The sequence below is a fragment of the Pseudopodoces humilis genome, chromosome 21 (genome assembly GCF_049639895.1).
Source record: "Pseudopodoces humilis isolate 2021_Gansu_Grassland_sample_001 chromosome 21, ASM4963989v1, whole genome shotgun sequence".
NCBI classification, from domain to species: domain Eukaryota; kingdom Metazoa; phylum Chordata; class Aves; order Passeriformes; family Paridae; genus Pseudopodoces; species Pseudopodoces humilis.
The window spans coordinates 3456896-3481262 of record NC_142220.1 but is presented as its reverse complement, the minus strand read 5'-3'; the positions used below and the strand labels follow the sequence as shown (position 1 = coordinate 3481262).

Here is a 24367-nt window from a genome sequence, read left to right as displayed (position 1 = left end):
CTCCTACTGACTCCTCACCCAGGGCTGCCTGGCTTTCCATCTAACCAACTCTTCATTGTTTAGTCCACTTAACACCTACTCAACGCTTTACAGGTGCTTCCCAAGAGTATTAAAAGGTGCTAGCAGGAGAAACAATAGAATCAAACTCCCAAGTACCTCAGACAAGCCATCTGAGAGAAAAAAAGTAAGAGAGAAAAAAGAATTATTTGTTTGCTTTTTGGTTTCCATTTTTAGTAGAAAATCCCCAGTGCGTAATGAGTGCCTAGGGAATAAAACACTTGAGTTTCCCCTTCTCTTTTTAAAATTGTGAGATGAAATTAAGATATCAAAACACTAAAGCAGAAAAAACACAGTTCCTATTTTACCCTTTTCGTAAAAAATCTGAGTTATGTTACTGGGGCCTTATTTTGAGAACATATCAACTAGTCCCCACTCTGAAACTCAAGGCAGGAGCTGAGTTATTTCTCCTTTACTCCAGGAGAATAGCTGGGCACTTGTGCACCCTTTCCTAACTCATCAGTATTTTACAGCACTGGCTCATTTGCAACTTCTTATTTTAAAACAAGCTCTTCATAATTGAAAATTGAATAAAGTATAAAGTAAACAAAGCGTCTCTCTTGTTGTTAGGGAAAAAAAAAAATCTATGGGCCAATCTTTCCCACCAGACAGCACTTGCTTCCCTGCCCCTGTGCATCACAACAGCCACATTCCTGCCTAAACGCTCCTGCAGGCTTTTTTCAAGAGCAACAGAACTCATCTCTGCTGCAGAGTAGGCTGGTGGTGTGCCCAAGAACTACTCCCTAAAGCCTCCTGGAATGGCAGAGTGCATCCTGACCCAAAGCCAGGACCCCTTGGAGTCGCTGCCTTCCCTCCACACGTGCCAGAGGCTCCAGACTCACTTTAGGACCAAGTGTAGGTTTGCAGAGAGCCGCGGGTCCGTGAACTGCGTCGTCCTGTTGTTATGGTCAACAAAATAAACCCTGCCTGTTGCTGTATTTCGGATCTCCCATCCAGGAGGCAGTGGACCAAGCTCTTCACAATTGATGTTGCTAAGATCCCTGTGAAAACAAATATAAAATGAAAAATACCTCAGCAATTGGCCTCCGAGCCAAACAAGCGTAAATGTAACAGAACAATTCCATGAAGTCTGAGAAAATGTATTGTTTCAGAAACTTGATCTGTTCAGCTGGAATCTCTACTCCCAAGGTACAAGCCCACCACAGCAAAAACACACACCCCAGAACACACGCCGTGGGGAAGAAAAGTTCTTATCAAATAACCCTCATTTTTACAAACTAACTTCAGCTGTTAAATTAATAAAGGCTTCAAACAAAAATAAAGATCATTGCCATATTTGTCAAAATGGAATTGCAGTTCTGCACCAATTCTGACAGAAAACATTTTTTAAAACAACATTAGTCACGTAAGGAGCTGTGAATCACACTTTAGAAACTCATACAAAACAAAACTGTACTTCTGAAGAGTTATACTTTCCATGAAGAATTACACATGGGATGTGTATGGCACTGGCTGTTTTGCCCCAGAACCCCATGAGCTTGTGGGAAGCAAACAGCTTTCTAACAAATTATTCCAAATCAAGGATTAGATGAACAATGACTCAGCTTTGCCCTGAGCAATGCAGAGGTGGCTCAATAGGTCTCAAGAAAAATTCTGCTGAAATTAGGAAGATGTAAATTCATTCCAGAGCCTCACTGAAAACAAATGCTGGTCTCCAAAAATGTACACTGATTACTCATGGATGTAATTGATACCTCAGACCCCTCACGCTTTCCAGTGCATCTCCTCCCAAAGGTGTTCAGCTCTTCCAAAATCATGGGAGCAGAGGGGGAGGAAAGAGCCAAGAGACAGAATGCCTTAAAAGATGCAGTGTGCGGGGATTCCCAAAACTTGAGGAGCCACTAAAGGAAACATGAAGCTCTGGGACTGAACTTCTGCTGCTATTCCCCACGAACACACTGCTGCTGTACTGCTGGGATTACTTTTGCTGGCTACATGACTGTGGCTATTAGCCTCAAAATACAATATCTCTTAGAAATGACATAAATCCTATCCTCATGCAAACAATTCTTGTTCTCAGAGACACTCCTGCTGTTTGTGCTGCCACACCTCAGGGCAGTGCTGACTTAGACTGTACACAGAACTATCACACCCCAAACTTAAGGATTAGATCTTCATATTATTTTTCTTTTAGAGCCTGGTTTTGCATAATACACAAGTCACTGACTTCCTACACAACTGCAGCCTCAGCTCTGCAGGCAGCGCATCAAAGCTGCATCAAAGAAAGGTATAAGCTTCTAACACAAAAACTGTAACAAAAGAATAACTCAAAGAACAATGTTGTGTGGTCTTGAGGCATTTTATCCTTCCTGGGACACCCATTTCCATGAGAAGGAACACAGGAACACCAGCAGCAACTGACAGAGTTCCTCTGGTTCTTACAAACACCAGCACAGGCTGCCAATTTCAAACCACACAAATCTCACACCACCATTTGTGGACTTTAGGAGGCAAGTGTTTACAACAGGATTTATTATCATTTACAACAGGATTTCTTGGTCATTTAAAGGACAATCAGAAACAACCAATAATTTCCACTATCATCCTTTTCTTTCAAACACATCAGCAAAAGTCACATGTACATTCATGAATGGTATGTACATGGATATTGTGTAAATAAGGACATGGAATTTAAAAGACTTAGGACTTGTTTTCTCCCAAGTGTTGAGGTAATTACAACAGGAAAAGCAGTTTGACTTTTTCAGTCCAACCCAGTTTTCACTGAAGTATCTTGATGGAACTTCTTTTGGAAGTGTTCAGATTCTGTTTGTTTCATTATGTTGCAGAGTACTAAAATCTGGACTTGGCTCTAATTCATATGTGAAATCTAGAATCACTGAACTGTACCTGTTTCCAAAACACTACTGTAATTTATTTCCTGGTTTTCCATTTTTTCATAACAATACTAACTTGAAGAACTGGGGAAGACAGACTATTTTAACAGAATGTTAAAATAAGAGGGGCCAAGATTCAGAAATATTAGCCAGAGAAAACTTGGAGGAGAGCACTGCTTAAATGATTTTGATTTGAAACATTAAGGGCACTTCCATAATTTCTTACCTAGGAACTCTTGGATCGTGCCACGTGCTCACACCAGTTTGAGTATGCAGAAAATAGACCTGACCTTGCTGAGTTGTCCTTTGCTCTGTGAAATCAAGACAAATTAATAAATGTAAGAACAAAAAATGCAGCATGAAGACTCACAAAGACTGACATCCTTCAACTGAGGAACGAAAAGTATCTTTCACATGAGAAGACACAACCCATTTTCCTGGTTTCTTGAGACCCCACAAATAAACCCCCTCGATTTCCATACCATATCCTTCAGGTAGGTCAGGAGGAGTGTGCAGGTGTGTTCTGCTCATGTAGTTCCTGTGCCTCTGGGAGCGGACCCTCCTCTCGGCCAGCCGTGGATCTGCCGCCTGCCCGCAGGACGCGCCGTTGGTGCCACTGATCGGAGTGTTCTCATCCACCAGGCAGCTCAGGGGCCTGCCCGGGCTCGAGTACTCGGATGCTGGCCTGGGGACAGCAGGGAAACCTCAGTGTTGATGGATATGGGCCACACAACACACCTGGGGACAGCTGCACCCTGGGCTCTGGGGACACCTCAGCGACCTGCCCAGCAGGACACCTCGACTGGAGCAGGAAGCTCTTGTTCTGTGCTCACCAGAGGAACCAGTAACCTCCTGACCTCCAAACCTTCTCATCTTGCCTTCAAGTGTGGCTGAGGAAGTGATCAGACCTTGTTATTCCTTCTAATTTTTAAGGATGGCTATTAGGCAAGGATAGTGAAAAAGAGCTAAGCAAGAACAAAAACAGTTGTTCATGAGAGCAACATTGACCAGTGTGATTTTGTACTTAATGCTGCTTTCAAAAGGATTTTGAATTGGTTCAAGGAGGATTGACAAGGTCACAAGAAATCCCCTACACAAATTATACATTTTGCATTTGTTTTTCTACTGTGTCTAGAGCTTAGAATAGGTATTTCAACATACCAGGAAAACAGAAATAGGAAAATAAAAAGCTGTTCAGTCCTTTCTCTCCAAAACTGCAAATATGTATCAGAGCTGACAGTGTTAACAGTCCAGATTACTTAAAATCAAATATATCCATGCAGAAACCAGGATGATATTGAAAATGGAAGAGAACATCTGTGGGCACAGACAATCTGCAGAGGAGTCTGAAAAAAATGCAGTGACACTGCCTGCAACACAGGCAACAGCAAAAGTGGCTTGAGGAACAGCTTCACAACACACATCTACAGAGATCAGAAAAGGTAATCACAATGATTTCCAGTCACTCTGCAGCAATCAGCTGTAACTGTTCTGCGTTACAGTCACAGAGCAATGTCTGACAGCTGCTCATGGTCTCACTTCTTCACCGCTTAAGATGTCTGCAAAATGTAATGTCTGTATTTGTAGAGCTCTGCCACAGCATCTCTACAAGAAAGCAAAGTTGTTACTACAAGGGCGGAAAAAAAGTAGTCAGAATGATCTTTTGAGTTAAATATCAGTCAGAATGAAGGAGAAGGATGCTAAAAAAGGAAAGCATTCAGCTTGTGAAGAGTGACTGAGCAGAAGAATGAGCAATCCAATCCCCCTGTGAGAGCCACTTGGAACTGCTCAATAATCCAACTCCATCCTACCCACAGGCTCCCAGGGAATTCCTCACCGTGTCGGTCGCTCCCACTGAGTTGTCCGTGTTATGTGGTTTAAATACTGGATCCTTCCAGAAGCAGTCCTGCGCTCCTCCCACCTGCAGTTCAGACAGGCAGAGATAAGGCACTGAGTGGTATTTCCAGGAAACCAGGGCACAAAACGTTTCCAACAGAAAAGCCCAGCTCAGGAAGACTTACACTGCTATGAATCACGTTAGCTGAATGAGGTGACAGGAAACAACTGAAAGTTGAACCCAGAAATGGTTTAAGATATTCTTCCCTTGGAACCAGGCACATCATTAACAATATCACACCTTCATATTCAATAACAGCTTGAATTCTAATTAAATCCAAATAGCCACATAAAGGAACTTCTTGGACACATGTTTAATAATGCATTTAACTTCTTTTGACCACTGACTCTAACAAATGCTTTCATAGCATCTTCAAAAAACGTGACTTCTGAATTGTTATTAAATTTGCACTCTGAAATACACGAGGCTGTACAGCAAATTTTGCAGTTACATAATTAAGTGAGCAATATTTATGCAAGGAACACTCTGAAATGAAAATTTAGAAGCATTTTCAAGAATCTTTTTTACTTATCTGGACTCCAAATTAACAAAAGAATGCTGTTACAGACTGGGATGATGATTTGCATTTCAAAATTCATCCTCTGAAAACTCATTTTCTCCTGTCTTTACCTGCCAAGAATCACATTTAGAAGGTCTGTGTTTGCTCTGGAGAAGTTGCTGACAGCACCAGAACCTAAACCAGAGTATTTTCCTGTGTTTGCAAAACTGTTCTAGGTGATAATGATGTCATTAACTCTCACAGGGACAAACCAGAATCCTAAACCCTGCCTTTGGAAGGTAAATACAGAAAGAACTTGGGTTGCATTACCTTTTCCAGTCATGTTTTCTTCACTAAGAGGTGCATGAAGAAGAAGTGATCCATGTTTATCATGGTGGATCTACACCTCTGCATAGTGCTGAAGAAGGGCAGCCAGGCCCTGTGGTCACTTCCTTGCTACAAAACTACTGCATGCATAAAGCACTTTGCTGGCTGTGATTTAATCTGAAATATGTGTTCTCTTGGACAAGTTATTTTTCAAAGCATTTCTTTACACGTCACCTCCCCTTTTCCAAGTGTAGATAAGACAACAGCTGAACTATCAACTGCTCTGCATACCCCAGCTGGCTCAGCTCCTGTTCTGAATGCAGAACTGCAGAACTCTGAGTGCAAGATTTAAAATAATTTATTTGCACACTTGACTTCTCACTATTGCAGAAGTCTGTTGTATGAGCTGTACTTGTGTTTACATCACAATGATGTCAGCTTACCCGTCTGGTAAATCGTTATCGAATAACCGACTGCAATCCACAACTTGTCCTCCTGTGCCTATTCGGTCTCTGGACTGAAGACTGACTATTAGGATAATAAAAGAATGATTAAAGATGTGGCATCTGAATTCAAATTATGGTTACATTTGAAAGAGAACTGGTACAACTTGGAGTACTAAGCTGAGATGTGTTCAGGATACTTTTTCCTTCTCACAAATCAAAGATGGTTGCACAGGAACTTTGTTTTCGTACATAGAATTCTCTACATCTTACTCCAAAAAAGTTAGTTTACAGAATCTGAGTGCAAGTTAAGGCAGAAAAGAAAGTGAACCATGAAACTTCAATTGATTTTGTGTGTAGAGATGGACTGTGACACTCAGCTGGTGGCAGTGGGGTGCCACCTCCCTCATAGCTGGGACAAGGCCAACAGGAGAACTCTGAACAGGAAGAGCTAAAAAAAGGAATTCCTCCCTGGTTTTGACTTTTTCTCACATATTTTGTGTGCCCATGGGTTTCAACACACACAGGCACACAAACACCAAACCAGGCAAAATTTAACTTCTAGAAGCACTTCAGATTTGGTTTATTGGCTACTTTCTAACACCAGTGGTAAGAAGTCAAATGCAACTCACACAAAACACCCTGAACAGCCCTTGCTTGCCCTCATCAAATCTGCTTCACTTTCAATTTAACTTTTTTTTTTTTTTTTTTTAAAACATGGTTCACTGTAATGGGTATTTATGCCTAAAGCTTTTGTACTGCAATTATGAAAACAAAGATTTTTTTAGGCTGCTTTTGTTCCCAATATCACAGTTTGCAAGTGTCCAATCTGATAATTTATGACACTTGTGTTCCTGCAGGGTTGGGGTGTTTTTTGATGTTTTGTTATGCCTTTAACAATAAAACAATTGCTTTAAAAGCTAAATACGTGCTGTGGCCCACATTTCTTGAGGTGGCATTAATGTACCTCTGTACAACTGTCCTCAAATCCTATTGATATGCAGCGAAATGATCTTAAAGACCTTAACCTGGATGCAACCAAAATTTTGTAAAGATCAGAAAGTTTAGAAAGTTGGAGCAGAACTGTCAGATTTTGCCTGAGAACCCAAATTTTTGACAACATGTTTTGAACCTTAGAACTCAACAGACCAGGGAACCTTGGAATACTTGCTGCATTCCTAATCCATATTATCCCCTAATCTTCCATGAACACTAACGTTACAAAACAACTATAGAGGGAAAGACACCTTTAAATTCAACCAAACCAAGATCTCACATGATGTATTTATCCTGTCACAACCCCACACTCTACAAATTCACACCACTGCAGGTAGGCAAGGTTTGGCAAGCAAAACACATAGACAGAAATTAACATAAACAAAGGCAATTACCTCCTTTTTGCCTACGTGAGGACCAAAATTTGTGCAACACCTTCATTTTGTAATAAGTAAGGGCTCATTTTTTCTGCACTGCCACATCAGAAATAAAGTGGTGGCACAGAAGAGCTGCAAGATTAAGACACAATTCAGGTGCTCCTGGATCCACTGCTGAAAATGCTTCCTTTTCTTCCTCTCTTTGAAGACAACCCAGGGATTTAAGGTAAAGATCCCCTTGATCCCTGTACCAAGGGAAACCCACTGTGTACTTGATTTGCAAGATTATCATCTGCTGAAGGCATCAATTACATTTTAAAATCAGTTTCCAATCTTGTGTGGTCTCTTAATTTAAGAGTTTATAATTGGAAGAACTGAGATTATATTTATAATTTATCTGTGTTTTTTACTTATTTTTAATCCAGATTTCTTGACCAACTACTGTAGTGGAATTATCTAGTTTTACTCAGGCTCATTCATCCACTCAATAAAGTTCATTAGTAAAGAAAGATTAAAATATAAGAAGATTAATAATGACAACTTAAATAAAAAAGACAGGAGTCTCTGGAATCTTACCAAGGATGCATTAAATTAAAACAGAACCATGACTAAGTAAACTTGACCTTTCTGATGATACCAGCAGAAAACAGAACACACAGATTTGTTCTGGGTCTCTGCTGTAACACGACAAGGTGTATTTTTGTAGGTTCAGTGCACAATCCAGCAGCTCCTGGTGTTCAAGGGCAGCCCCAGCAGCATCCCAGGGGAGCCAGTGCTGCTCTGGCACTTCCCATGGGCACATCAGCTAGAGCCAGCCTGGCAGCCCAGGCTGTGCCACACTGCTGACTAGTTCTGACTTCTCCCTGACCAGTTCTCTCTTTGTCATTGCACACTGCAGTGGATTTGCCACAAGCCTCCCAGACCTTTCTGCTTTGGGGAAGGGTTTTTGGGTTGGGTTTTTTCCCCCTGTAACGAATGGCAGCATTCCCCAGTGATGCTGCCCAGCATGTGAGTTCATACTCTGGAGGGCAGCATGAGAGCACAGTCCCTGCTCTGTGGTGTGAGCAGAATGGAGATCCCTGCTCCCAGCACACCCCGAACCTGCTCTCCTGTGCACCCAGCTCAGCCTGCTCTCCAAAGGCACCCACAAACAAAGCTGCACACACACTGGGATGCTCAGGGGACCAGCACACTGAAGCAAAGCCAGTAAGCAAACGGAACCCACAACAAAACACACCCCAGAGAAGTGACTGATTCATCCTTTACTCTCCTGTGCAAGCTTATGTAGAGAAAATTTAATCAAGAACAGCCTGAAGAGTCGGCAATGCACTGACAATTTCTACCATCATTTGACTCTCCTGTGCCACCACACCCTGATCTTAATGCAAGCACTCTCAGATCAGATGGAGACAGACACTTAAAGCAACACAGAGAGGTAAAGTCACAGGTGTTATTTAACAGAGCACTCTGAGGGAGGGCAAACAAACACACTTATTATTTGCTGATATTTCAGTGCTGTTTGGATATAATTTCAACTAGGAATTGAACATAAAACTGAGCATAACAATTCACTTTTCTTTCCCTCATGTCCAAATATTTTCATTAACATCTTGCCGTATAAATTAAGAACTTCCTTATCCTGACCAACTTTTGACTTACACGACCTATTAGAAATGCTACCTTCACAAAGACCTGAGAATGCACCAAAAAGAGAGTGTTTAAGAAGTTTTTTGAGGATACCGGCTTTTCAATTTGCCAGCTTCTTTTTAATTCTGAATTTTTTTAAAGTTCACCAGTTCACAGAATGACAAAGCACAATTACTGAGATTGGTGACAGACTTGTTAATAAGCCATGAAAACCCAATATTAATTGACCAAGTCATCCCAGACAGCAATTTTACTTGCTTGTAAGCAAAATGCTTTTTAGGTTTTCCCCAAAACCTAAAGGAAGCACAGCCTTGCTGGAGCTCTCAATGGCCAAGAACTTTGTAGTCAGTTTTTCAGAGTTCACATTCAAACTGCCACCATTCTTTACAGTGAAATTAAAAATTTTCTGAACTTTTTTTATTATCTATGGTCTTATTTGCCCCAACATTTATTATGGTATTTTGGTTTGGGGTTTTCTTTGGGGTTTTTTTAAATTCTCTACCCACATAATTCTAGCCTGAGGTCCAAATGGCTCTGGCAGTAGACAGGAGAATTCAATATAGAAAACTGACAGCTAAAAGAGGATTTCTATAGCTTCTATAGAAACTAAAGATAAAAAAGGAACTAAAAGATAAAAACCTTTACTCACCTACTATCTGTCCTCTAACAGTGTCGTTGTCATTTGGCCCAAGCTTGCACAGATCCAACCTCTGATCTACAAAATGAGGGCACAAAGTGTAAATCATACAACAAAACAAAATGCCATCACAAACTACCAAACCACCTGGTACATACAAGCTTTAAAAAAACCAATTAACTGTCATTCTTCAAAAGCCTGTGCATGCAAGCTTGGGCTGAAAGAGAAGAAACTAGTCCTCAGCTTACTTACAACCAGTGTCTTTAAGGCGGTTGATTGCGTTTGAAAGAAGTCTCACACAACCCAGAAAACCAGCTCCCTGCTTTTTATGAATTTTCTTGTGATTCCACACGCTGATTGTTATTGAATCCGACTTCCCAATATATCTGAAAAACGTGGAACAAACAATACTGTCAGTGGCACTTACTGAACACTTTGACGATGCGTCAGAAATCACCTTGGGGGGAAAAAAGATCGTCAACCACTACATTAAAAATTTAACACACACTGTAATGGCAAGAGAGAGCAAGTCATCTGCAGGTAAGATGTGCATTGTACTTCAATGGAAGCATGTCTCATGAAGGAGCTCACTTGAATACAAACTACTCTAAAAGCCTGATTCTGGAAGGAGGCATTCACGTGAACCAACCAAAATCTGTTCAAACAGCAACATGGGCAGGCTGCGGGCTGGCCCTGCACCACAGCTCTCCAAGCAGCCACAAACATGCTCAGCCCCAAGCCCCAGCCCAGCCTGTCCCAAGGGGGAACAATGCTCGTGGCATCCCAGCAGTGTCTGGGGGCAGCGGGAGCAGGGACAGCGGCCCCAGTGCCGGACAGGAGCCGGGAGCTCTTTGGGGCTGCTCCTCCAAGCGCCAGGAATGCAGGGACCCTCTGCAGGTGCTGCCCAGCACCCAGGGACTGTCAGGCCAAGCCATCACACAGCTGCAGTTACCCGAGCCCCAGGAGCCCCAGGAGGCTGATTTACCCTCAGTAATGTATGTCCCAGACATACATTACACATTACAGCCATGACAAGCAGTCCACACGTGGGATGTGCCACGTTCCCCTCCTGCCCTTGCTCACTCCGGGACTCTCCTCGCAGCATTCCCACGGACATGCTCGGCAAAACCTGGATCTGTGTTCACTGCCTTGGGGAAACCCGGACACTGTAAGCTGTTTTACTTCTGCTTTTTTCATTTGAAGCTTTGTTCTTCAGAGGCAATTACTTTGTGAGCTCGTTTTTGTTTTCAAAACTTTCAGAGCACAATTTCAAAACACTCAAGATAAATCAGTGATTGCCAATACGCAATTATTATGGCTGTTTCAAGTTGAGGGAAATGAATTTGTAACTATGGCTTAGATCCCAAGAACTGCTTGTAGTTCTCTCTTCCCAGACCACAAATTCTGGCCTTAGTTTAGTTCCAAGTGCTTCTTTTTTGTTTGTTTTTGAATGAAAACTGATCAACCAATGTCTAAATACATCTCCCCATTGACCGTGGCTTTATTGGCTTTTAAACATCTTAATATTTTCATAAAGATAGAAATGATACTGTCAAGGTTGGCAAACCAAATAATTGAACTAACTGGCATGGCTTAAAATTACAGCTGTGATCAGGTTAGCACTTCTTCCATTTTTCCTTTTCCAAAAAGCAGAACTTTTACAACTTATTTTTCCCACCTGCAGACAGCAACTGACCCAAGAAGTAGAAGACAGAAAAGCCTCATGATTTAAAGTAACCACTGCACATTTACACAAAAACAAGAACAAACAAACCCAAACAAAACACAAACTTCACATAAAAAAGCCCCCAAGTTTTTTAATAGTAAACTGATTGTATGACATAGGTCAGATTTTTGGCCTTACAACCTTGACAATGCCAATTTTGCAGAAAGAAACAAGATGAAGATGGGTAATCACGTGCGTAGTTGCAGTCTACAATGCTTTATGTACTTAAAATAAATTCTTATGAGAACAATTTAGGTGCACTTAAAAATAAAGACTTATCATGACCTGTCTTGAATTTTCCAGTTTTCCTTGTTGCTTTAAAAAAGTCAAAGGTATATGGTTAAACACAATTTCATAACAGAACAGTTTGAATAATATGTAGAACAGCTGAATACACAACACAGTTTCCAAGAATTCCTGTAATGTTTCAGGGTGAGGTTCTCAGGGTTGGGAGGAACAGTCACCATCCACACCAACAGGTGAGGACTCCACATTCCACTATAATCTACTCTTGATTTTTGCACCCAAAAACCTGGTCTGGTTCGCACTTTTAAATGAAATAAGCAAGACAAGCTGCATTTTTCCAAATAAAAATGTCTATTTTTTTAATAAAGGAAGAAAATAAATAGTTAAGTAATGTCTAGTTGGCTTTACAGCAAAATGTTTCATCTACATTTCTGCATCATTTCAGGCATAAAAACCCATGGTTGTATTTAGAGAGTGACAGTAGGACAAGCTGACATTTCCAATTCATCTGGTGGATAAGTTACATTTGTTTTACATCATCTGGCAATAAAGTTCCAACATAAAAGCCTGAGCTAGGAATTTTACTTTTTATTAAAAAAGAATGTTCCAAAAAATAAAGTGCAACAAACCAAACCAGAAACAAAAAACCACAACCCCCCCCATTTTGTTGGATGACTCTCTCTCCCTCCTCATAATTAAAGTTCTTGGAGCTTGTATTTCTTTTTTTTCTCTATCCTATCAGCAATATCTATTCCACAGCTTCAGTACTTCAACAGTGATAATGGGATTAGTATTAATAAAATGAAAACATAGAAATTCAATTGCATAGACGTTTTGTTGACTTACATATTTTCTAAACCTTTAAAATTAGGACTCTGGTTAAGTACTACATATTCAGAAATTTTAATTTCCTTACTCTTAGCACTTCTAAGAAAAAAAAAAATCAAATTCATGCCTTACTAGAAACCTCTAAATTATTTAAAATTTAAAACACAGGGACAATCATTATTTTGTCTACCACTGAGGAAGGTTTGGTATCAAGTGACTTTTCATCCCCATGGTATTACGTACACTTTCCCTGAAGAGTTCACCTCACTGGAGAAATGTAGAATGAAGAAAGTGGAAAAAGATATTCCTGAAAAAACACACCTCTTCCTGATCACAAGCCAGACATACTCCCTCCAGAAGGAGAGAAAAATGCAGCATCACGAGGTATGAACTCAGGTTTGGAAGCCAGGAATTCTCTATTTCTAATCCATGCTGTCACACAGACTGTTTTTATGACCTGGATGAATTACTTGGTTTGTTTCTCCATTTTCCCATTTCTGACTTCTTTTCTAATATAATCTCATTGTTCTGCTTTGAGCTACCAGCTACTTCCAGACTGGGGAGAAGAAGGTGTGAGGAGACATAATGAAAAATAGCACCCCAACTTTTTCTCTCCCATCTTCATTCACTTCCTTCCTGACATTGCTCATCTCTGCAGTATCTGAAGGGTGTTTGAGCCTCTGGGAGGGTGAGCAGGACCTGCCAGGGGCTGTGGCTGAGGCAGGAATGAGGCAGAAATGGAGCAGGGACATGTGGTACTCACTGGCTGCTGCAAAGGGGCATCATCAGCTTCATCCAACGAGCCTCAAGCAGCACGTGGAGAAGGAAAAGCAGCTGCACAGAGCTGTTTGATGGCTCTTTAGGAGCTAATCTAGGATGGGATTGTCTAAAGCAGCACTAGGCAGAGCTGCTGCCTTCTCTCCCTGAGAAAAATCCAGGATCCTTAGCATGAACTACACAAAATAGAGTCAGAGGACTGGGGGAGAAAAGTGATTCTGCCAGGGCAGTGCAGCAGCCTGAGGATGGGAAGGCACCAAAGAGCACCAGAACCTGCAGAGAGGAGATTTTGGGAAGAGGAGGAGGAGTTACTTGTGGGAGTTGAGTGAGGTTCCATTAGAGAGAGATCACAAAGGAGAAGAGTCCACGTGGGACCCTGGGGGTGAGGACTTGAAGGGCACAGGCTAAAGCTGGGACCAGAAGCAGGTTTTGGTGGAGATCACACTGCAAACACCTTTCAGAGAGGAGGAGGTGATGTGACCTGCTGTGCCTTAAGGGCTGTGGGGGAGGCTGGGGCAGATTGGACAGGCAAGGTAGGAGAGCTCTGGCTACCACAGCAGGGAAAAAAGAGGAAGGAAGAGAAAAAGGGGATTTAAGTTCCTGAACTGCTGGTTTAGGTAGTTTAGCTGTGAGTGCAAGAAGTCTGTAAATGTGTTGAGTCTGGTTATTCAAAAGCTCTGGGGAAAGGCCTGAACAATAGGGAAAACACAAACAAGACTGAAAATAAGGAAGGGGAATACATCCAGGGCAAGCATGGTATTTTACTGACATTAAACAACATCCAGACAGCAACTATTTGGCAATTTATTTCTGGAAAGTCTCCCAGATTCCCCCTCTCTACACACACACCCATCTAGGCTGAAGAATCAAGCAGCTAATTCAACCACTTCCTTTTCACACTAGGATCTGAACTAAGAACAACATAAGGCAGAAACCAACCCCTTTTTGCTCTTTATAACACTGCAAAAGTCCTTCTGAAATTCTTATATAACAGAACATCTACTTATGCTGAATCAGGTTAGCAAATCACAAAATTCTCATGGAATTAGCAACTTAATTCAGACATTACTGCATAAATATAATATAACAGCTCCATCTGACTGCCATTTGCATCTGCCATCATATGATACATGAAAAAATTATCTTAATATCTGGTGCAGATGAAAAGCTGAGACCTGACACTGAGTATGTTATAAAGCAAAAAATTACCTTATAATAATAGCCAGGTAGTGAGTTGTTGTAACAAAAAGATTTAATCTTTTACTGCTGTTTTAAATAGGAAGTGAAGATAATGTGACTGATGTTTATAAATGGAAATACATTTCCCTAAAGTAAGGAATAACAGGTGAGACTGTTAAAGGAGTTAAATTATTATGAAGAAAATTTGGAGAGAGAAAGGATTATTTTCTAATAACAAGGCCTGACACAACACGAAATTTTACTTTGAATTAGAAATACTGGATATACTTCTGTCATCAGAGAATTCAACAGCCAGAATCAAAGAAAGTAGTTTTCACTAGAGGACAAGATTTTATATTGAAAATAATACACTAATTCAACAAAATCTATTAAGGGAGCTTCTTCTCCGAACATGAAAAAACCAAATCACCATCCACAAAAAAATCTTTCACAAAGGTCTAAATTCCTTTGGACAATCCAGCAAGAGATGCTTCAAATCTGATCAAGCAAAACATTCTGCCAGAATCCCCCTTTTTCTCTCTGCTTTTTGTAATATGTTGTGGATTGCAATCACAGCCTTGGAAAGACAATACAGTATCCAGATACAATCATGGCTTGTTCTATAAAACAACCTAAAAATACCTACTCATCATCATTTCTTAAAAGTTATAATCAGAAAGGAATTTTTTCTAAAGATTTTACAGTGTTTTTCCATTACTCTTGTTGCGTATCAGCATCATCCCTCATTTCCCATGTCCTTTGCTCCTTTTCTCCAGAAGGGAATCAAATTATCAGCCCATGGAGCACTGAGAATCCTTTACAGCCACTCCAGACAACTCCACTGTCCCACAGCACTTCAAACTGGCCAGAACTGGGACAGTCACAGGGAACCAGTGACTTCCACAAAGAATTTTGGTATCTTCCACACAGAATCTCAAAATTATTCTATTACCAGCTGTTAAAACCAGATGTGGCAGTGTTCTCTATCTCTTCCATGACCCATCCTCCCTCCAGGGGGATATTTTCTGTTAATGAGCCATTGAGTCTCACTGCAGGACTGATAAAATTCCATCATCCCACTGTGGGATGCTCCACCCAGGGGGAGGAGCCAAGCATTCCTACCTGGATATAATCTGAGACTCAGAACACCGCAGTCAGCCTTTCCCCACTGGATTCCCAGAGGAAGACTGGACCCATCTGCATCACCACTGGGTCTTCAGAGAAAAACTACACCCTTCTACAGGATCATTGCTTCACCAGAACCACATCTGTCACTCCAGCATTACTGCAGCCACCATTTAATGGGACTGCTACCAACACCCTGCCCAACAGGGTGGCAGGTTGTATTCTGACTCTGTCAGTGTTTTTTTTTTGTACTATTGCATTTTTATTTTAGTTTCCCTAGTAAAGAACTGTTATTCCCATTCCCAGATCTTTGCCTGAGAGCCCCTTGATTTCAAGACTATAATAATTCAGAGAGAAGGGGGTAGGTTTACATGTTTCCATTTCAAGGGAGGTTCCTGCTTTCCTTAGCAGACACCTATCTTTTCAAACCAAGACAAGGAGTAAGTGCCAAATGATGCCCATCTTTCTCCTGCAGGAGAGTTCCTTCCCCAGCTGTACAAAGGTTACAGAAAGATTTGCACTCAGCCATGCTGGCAGCACTTTCCACCTTCTATCCCTGGAAAGCTGTGCATTAATGTCCATTAACAGACCCATCTAACTAAAAAATAATCAAAGTCTGTGCTCGATTTCAGGGATTTCTCCTTAGCTTTACTCTGATCCTTGGAGAGGATATGGAAAGGCAAAGGTCTGAAACCTCCATTCTGTACAAATCAATATTTTAATAGATTTAGTACCATTAAAAAAACAAATAATCTTAAAATACTTTGAATAGAAAAGCGAGCCATTGCTATACTTGAGCTTAAAACTTGCTTTGTATCCATTTCTCCAGTGAATACTAATTACAGTCTCACATGCAGAATCTAAACTTGAACTGGGTTTGGATAATAAAGCTATAATATTACTATTTCACTAAACTGCCACAATACTTTGTTAAGCAGTGAAGAAAATGTTCTGTACCCTGCACTAACACATTATGAACAATGACTTCACATATTTACTCTTGGATATTCAAATAAGGAGTAGAGATACATGACTTTAAAACAGGCCTTCCATATTCTGCTGTGAGACCCATCAAGTTGCTTTCCTTCACTGGAAAAAAGAGGGACAAGAAATTGTCTGTGTAGCAACACCAGATTTGCTGCAGGTTTGGTGATGGCCAAGGTTAACAAAAATATGCTCAAACAGTTTCTAATAATATAGGACAGGGAATGGAGCCATGGGGGAAAAGTCAGAGATCAGAACAGGAGAATACAACGATGCAAAACAGTTCATTTCTCCTCCTCATCTTTCATCCCAAGGAAAAAGATAAAGAATAAAAGACAAGGAAAATAAAGCATGCACAGAGACCTACATAAAAATCAAAGTTTTAATAACTTATATTATACAGAAATATTCTATGCTTTAGAAAGAGAGGAAAACCATGACATATATGTGCCATACCGATTCTACTGTTCAAAAGCACCAAAAGGTGCTCAAGTGGTGATAATAATAATTCAGTGAGAACAACATTTGGGACAGAAAATGACAGAGAGAAAATTCAACAAAAAGCACACAGAGAAAAATATACTGTAGCACCACAACAGACAAAAATTGCATCAAGAGAAGAGCAGTTTGAGGAAAATATTGTCAATTACTGGCTTCATTTTACACAAGTGTTAACATGAAAATAACACAATAAAACAATGCTGTAAGTCCATGTAAGCATGCTGCAGACATCAGCACAAGAAAAACAAGTGCAGTGTTTAAATTTTGAGGTAAATGAGAAAGTGGAATTTTGCTACATGTACTTTTCACTCAAGCTAATAAACTCCGGGATACTTTCCAAGCCATACATAGGACAGGATAATGAACATCTGACATTGTCTGTGTAATTTAGAGGACTTCACTTCAAACCTTTGGTTACCACTGTTACCACCTACAGGTCATAATGCTGATTCCATTTGGGATCAAGTGTATTCTTCACAGTATCTGTAGAATGGCACTGGCCAGATCCATCCACCACAACCTTAGCAAAGGGATCAGGAAGTCCTAAGAGGAGGAAAAGAAAAAAAAAACCTTCTAAGTGATCAGGATGCTTTGAAATCCCTTATCATTGTTCAGTTACTTCATCCTTCATTTGAAGATTTGCCTTTTATTCACAAATGAGACCCTACTTAACAAATGGGAATAACACGATGTGTTAAGCACAGGAAATGGGTAAATTAGGAATTTATTTCGCTGATACAGGCTAAGAAAATGTTGTGTAAGTCAAACACATTGGGAAAAAAATCTAAACACCTTAATCCTCCTAATTCAGGTTTGAGTAAATTCTCAGTACACAAAGAGGCCAAAGGCAGAGAAAACAGAGTTACATTCTTTTTATGTTTAAGATCAAATCACAATTATAATTTTGGCTGATATTGATGTAACAGAGAATTGCCCATAATAGGTTATTCTTCCTTTTAGGATCCACTTGGTGTACTGCTGGCTTTGTGCTCCATTTGCTGCCAGCTCAGTACCTCAGAAACACTGAGCACAAGTTCATCTGAACACCAAAAATCAGTGTAAAGATGGTGCTCAACTCCAGATCCAGGGGTGGAAAAGCAGCAGGAGCAGCACAGCCCACGATCAGCACCTCCTGCTGAACTGACACCAAGGGATGGTCCCACCACTGATGCCCCAAGTCCTCCCCTTTTCCTCTCACACTCATTCATTCCTCCCCTCATCAAGTGCTGTGAGTCAGCTGGAGGAACTGAGGTGGGGAAACATTCATCACATTTGCTGAGGTGCAATTTTGTCCCAGCTGCACTTCCTCAGGTGACTCAGCCAGAGCTGGTCAGGCAGCAGAGGGCTCGGGACAAGTGTCATAGAAAGCACGTGGGGACAAAAGAGTGGGAACCTTGGGACATCTGTGCTTCAGCATCACACACTGCAGATCCTGAGTGGGTTTTTCAGGCATGATCAAACTGTTAAAACACCCAAGAACTTTCAATCAATACAGAAATTTGGATATAAGAAATGTTTTAGAAGTATCTCAAATCACAGTATAATTCTGGATCATTGCCTCTTCAATTTCTTTCCAAAGCTCAGGTTTGCTCTTCTGAATTTCTCCTGCTCCCAGGTGGGAGGTGGCAGGCAGGTGATCTCTGCATGCAGGACACAGACAATAGCATTCCTTTCTGGCTCCTTCATCTACTTCTTAGCACTTCTTTCAAAACATTATTTAAATTAATTAAAATATAATTTCAGAGTATGTTGCTATTATAAGGTGGTTATTACTAATGAAGGAGCACATCTGTTTGCTTGACAAAAAGTTCTTGTATGAAAAACAACTTAATAAATATATGACACTGAATTTGAAAAACATGTAATTTGACTGAATGGGTAAATTTATTTCCCACTCCCATAAAAACAGAGAGAGTGTGTCAGTGTTCTAATTATTATTATGATTCTGTGATGAGTGTCACCTAAGACAAAAACAGAAGCCTTGAAATAAAAGATCAAAGCCTTCAGCCCCATTACTGCAAATATCTTAATATAATGATCATAAGCAAACATTGGACTATAGAACTTGCACAATATTTATTCCATCTATAAATAAATGTATCAAACCACAACAGCTACTTACGGAAAAAATCCTTTTTCACCAAGTTTTTTGCACACAGTACTGCAAGAAAAACAGAAATACAAAATTAAGTTACTGATTGCCAACTTTAAAATAAAAGTTATTTTACCTGCCCAGCAATTCAGAAAATCCTGCTTAAAATAAAACGAAGATAAATGAACTGTGCTCCTTCATCACTGATATTGTCATGGAGATTAATTCCTGAAAGCTGAACTGGAAATGTCATTTTTTAGCAATTTGTAGGCAGATTACAGTGGAAGTGGGATGGTGGTGGTTTCCTCAGGCAATAGTTTCACCCTTTTTATTTCCCCCTCAACTGTTTTGCCAACTGTGAGTTCACCAGAGAGGGACCTGGAGCACTCCTGGCTAGTTCACCATAATTAGTGCTGGAACACAAGCAGGGGTTTATGCTCAGTTCTACAGCCCAGCAAAAGCTTCCTTGATCATAAAAAATTAGAACATTAGGCAGCCAAGGCTTTTCTGTTATCCTACATGGTAATAAATAAAAGGTTTTACCTGAAAAGCATTTGGGTGGAGCACACTAACTTCTAAAGCCAGAGTTTTGATGGTTCCAAAGATATCTTTTATTTGTAGCAGCTGATAATTGTTTCAGGCTTTTTTTGTTTGTTTGTTTAAATTAAAAGGAAGGAACATTTGCATTTGTCAACTAAAAATACCCAGGGGAAAACAATCACCTATGAGAATAAACTGAAATAAACAAACAAATAAATAAAAGGTCAAAAGGAACAAATTTCATATAAAGGTGCCAAGGTACACAATGAAGACTTCTCTTCACAAACTACACCACCGCTCAACTACTATGCTTATCTATTATCACAGGTTTAGTAAGCAGGAAATATTAGATTCCCCTGTGAAACATTAAAATATTACTGATAATACAAAAGGATTCTTGGGGATTGAGCAAAAGCATGAATTCCCACAGCTAGTAATAAAAAAAAAAAAAAAAAGAAGGGGGGGAGTGGGAAGAGTTAGTTGGTTGGAACCTGATGTTGCAGGAGATTCCTCACTATATGATTCCCTTGGATATTTTTCCTATGAGATCGTCAATATTTATTACTGCCAGGAAATGCAAAGAGAGAAAAGTGCATCCAATAATCACATCCTGAAGGCACCACCTAAAACCAAACACCATTGGTTATCCTTTCCCCCCAAGAATACCCTCCCACTGATCCTGCAAGGCTCCTGATCCCAAATTTCTGCCTGAATTAAAGCAAGCAGAGGCAATCCATGAGCATTCCCACAGAGATCACCACAGCCAGTGCAGAGAAGCACCCATCCTGGACAGTCTAAATAATGGAATTCGTGTTTTCCCAATTTTTACATTCAGAATGATGCTGATTTTAATGAAGCTGCTTTCCATTGGAATTCAGCATTGTAAAATCTGGCCACAACTCTGCTCAGGTCTGAGGAGTTCTGGTCTCCCATTAAACTCAAGGAAATGCCTATCAGTGGCTACAGGGAGTCACAGAACAACCCCCTCACACTGACCTATTCCACAGGAAAGGGACATAAATGTTCCCAGGAAAATTTCAGCACAGTAGTTTGATATAAGGGGCTGCTAACAACACTGTTACCCTGGCTCCACACTGGTAGCTGCTGGGGTTTTCTAAAGATGATAAAAGTAATAATTATAATTTCTGTCCATTCAAAGACATGCTGGTAGTCCTAAAGAAGAGCTCTATTTAAGGGATTTTCACCCAATAATTTCAATCTGAACAGTCAGCAGTAATAAAATACTAATAAAGAGTCAAATGTTTCAGGTATTTCTGATACCCAGCATTCAAGTACTCATAGGAAAGAGACTGTCACATCGCTGCTCCACAAATCAAACAAAGTTCTTTGGATCGTGTAATAAAAATCCACAGTTACTAAAGGCTTCCATGTGCCCAACAATCTGGTTTACTCTATCCAGAACACTGAGAACAACCTAAAGGCATTTGAAAAAAAAAGAGGTAATAGAAAACTGCTTTTGCAGCTCCTGAAGGTTTTATTATATCAAGAATATCCCCAGATGAGTGATAACACAACAGACATTGTCTGCCCAAGAACTGCAATAGGTTATTGCTCACCAGCCACCTTTCATCCAGTGGTGAAAAGCTTCAAGTAAAATAGATGCTTATACAGATGGCAACATTTTAAAGCACCTAAAAAGAGATACAATTATTGTCACAGTTTTACCCATTACTAGTAATGGGAAGTGTCAAGTGAAGCTGAGGGCTTAAAATCCAATAGTTAAGTCAAAATTCAGCACAGCCACACAGGGTGCTCCTGAAACTGTATAATGTCCAAGATAAAAGAGGTTCAACTATTCTTGTGAGAGAAATTGTAACTTTAATTACAAACACTTCTTTTCAAAAATAAAGCAAGCCTGCCAATGCAATTTAACTGAAATCTCATTTTTATAAGACTGGGCACATGCAGAGCACAGAGACTAATAACTGCTTCCCCAACAATTAGCCATGAGTGAACAAACTAATATTTTTGGCTCAACTTTTCCCTCTCTAGTAACCACATTTAAGGCAAGTCAGATGTCAACCCGCTCTGGCTTTGTCAGGTTAACAAAACAGGAGAGATGCTGAGAAAGCTTCCACTAACAACACCCTCTCTGCCAGGTATTTCCAGGTGAAAAAGCCCAGCTCCCAGGAGCATCAGTTCAACTCAAAGTAAAACAACCTTCTTCCACACACACAGCTCTCATCTATCTCAGGACTTTTTTTGGACAAAACTTTTCCCACTGGTGGGAAAAGTACCAGAGTTTATGCTCCACTTTTCTAACAGTTTCAACACTGTATTAAAACCTGTTCTGAATATTCTGATAACCAGCTGATTAATAGTTCCTTGAGAATAAAAGCTAAGGAAGTTTGGTTTCCTATGGATTTATGTTTCACGGTTGACTGAAGGCTGTGGCTGAGGCTTTTCCCACTGGGCATTCAGACAGACCCTCTCCCACGCAGGCTCTCCCATGGTCCGACAGCGCAGGATCTGCTGCAGCTTTTTCCTCTCACTTCAGGTCACTGCCAGGGTCTCCTCTTTATCCAGGCAATGATTCTCACAAAACTCACGGGACTTAATTATCTTTGAGTCCTCTATCCCAGGTTCAATTTAAGCTAAAGACTCAAAAAACAGAAAGAACTAGAGGGAGATTTCTTTCCCTTAACAAAGCCAAGTTAAAGCGCTGATGATTCTGGACCCAACACTCGTTGTTATCAGATCTACACAGCCCCACCACTAATGGATCCTCCTGAGGCACAAGGGCACTGCAGGAGGTTATTTATTATTAGGATGTGCTTATTTTAAGGCACTTTTTGTTATAATTATTTTGAAACAAAAAGTTAAGCTATTTAAACTTGCACTGGAACTCGAATGCAAACCAACGACTGGATATTCTGACCTGGATATACTGAAAAAAAAGAAGGGGGTGTGTTGTACCATAAGTGCATCATCAAATGACATTAATGGCTTCTAGCACACGTGTAGATAAAGTATTCATGACAGAGTATCAGTGAGTCAATGGATAGCTATGTTTCTGTTTATTACAGACTTCCTGGGTAGTCTACAGAAAAGAGAACATTAATATTCCAATTTATATGTGCCAAGACAAACAGCACATCAATTTTACATAGCATACATACATTAAATTTTTTTTTATCATGCTTTATGATCTCATTCTAACATATGCTGCCCAGGTCTGCTCACAGAAACATGAAAAGAGCATAATATCATAAGCTACCCAGTCTCCTTCTATGACAGCTTTGCTACACAGTCCACAAATATTCAAAAATAGGAATTAAGTGAATCATATTTGCCAATTTCCTTTTTCTGATTTATTACTCCTGTGGCTGACAAAGAAGGGTTTACTGAAAAATAATTTAACTATTATAAGCAAATGCAAAATAGTTAGTATCCCCAAACCCATGCAATCTATGTATTAGCTATTAAAATTTACATGCAGTTATAGAGGGGGTGAATAATTGGTTGAACTCACATAAAAATTGAATGGAACTATGGCTGTTGAAAAGGTCAATTTTATAGAAAGATAAATATTTTCCTCTCATTTTCTGAACTCTGTTTATTCTTTTTGCTAGTTACTGAAAAACTCTTGTTACAACTGCTGCTTACTTTGGAACCATTTTTACAGAAAAATCAAACCTTTAATGACATCAAGCTGTTGTTAGGGAAGGTATTTTATGTTATATATTACCACTGTTTTAGAAGTATTAAAAAGTATGTTTATTTCAGAATAATAAGTATATCAGTAACACCAGGTCTCCACAGTTAGAGGGAGGAAGAATATGAAGCCCATGAAGTGGAAAGGGAGCTCCAGCATAGGAAGCTTGTGTTGAAAACAAGTTAAAAAGGATGAAGTTCTATGAGATTTCACAGAATCACCATCTCTCAGACATGAGCTTAGAGTCTTCAATGATCTATTCACCTCCAAAGGCTGGGTAACACCAGAATGAGTGCTGAGGAAACAACATTAGAAGGAAAGAAAGTGTTATGTGAATTCAAGGAACCCGGACATTTAAGGGCTGTGTATTCAACCCTCATGGGTATTTCCAGCCTATATCAAACTGTTTGTAGCCAATTTGTTCACCACATTCACCTGTGAAAAACAGGATCACCACTACTTTACTTCACAAGTAGGTTTTACTGTTATATTACCTGCATGTTTGTACACTGTCAGTTGTCTGTTATAATGCACTTTTTGATTTACGACAAATGACAAGGTTTAAATGTGTTTATACCCAGCAGCATGAGGTACAAACACGTCAGGGCAACAGCTGTAGATGATCATTTCACAAATATATATTTTTTAATTCCTATGTTAAAAATAATATTGCTTAAGACATCTTCAGTAAGTAGTTTTTAAATGTGTATATTTGAGACACACCAGTACTATCAAAGAAAGATCAAGGAAGACAGGTAAGAAAATAAAAATAATCATGAATGTCCATGGAACTGAGCACACCAGCTGCAGAAGGAAACACGATCAACACATTTAAGTCTATATACATGGCTCAGTAAAAGCCCCTCCATCCCATGCCAGCCATCCAGAAGAACCCACACTGTGTCAACAGACAGCCCTGAGGTTATGGGGAGGAAAGCACTTATCCAAAGCTAAGATT

At 40.1% G+C, this 24367-nt stretch overlaps 1 protein-coding gene across 1 annotated transcript in view; it reads right to left on the bottom strand.

Moving 5' to 3' along the window:
* SMURF2 (SMAD specific E3 ubiquitin protein ligase 2) overlaps positions 1–24367 on the bottom strand; it is a 59971-nt gene that overhangs the window by 13642 nt on the left and 21962 nt on the right. Inside the window, exons 2-10 of the mRNA XM_014255762.2 lie at positions 19224–19262; positions 17536–17644; positions 9988–10121; positions 9748–9813; positions 6079–6163; positions 4750–4833; positions 3395–3597; positions 3139–3223; positions 900–1058 (exon numbers count right to left, since the gene is read on the bottom strand). Of these exons, the coding sequence (XP_014111237.1) occupies positions 900–1058; positions 3139–3223; positions 3395–3597; positions 4750–4833; positions 6079–6163; positions 9748–9813; positions 9988–10121; positions 17536–17644; positions 19224–19262 (964 nt within the window). The remainder of the gene's footprint in view (positions 1–899; positions 1059–3138; positions 3224–3394; positions 3598–4749; positions 4834–6078; positions 6164–9747; positions 9814–9987; positions 10122–17535; positions 17645–19223; positions 19263–24367) is intronic.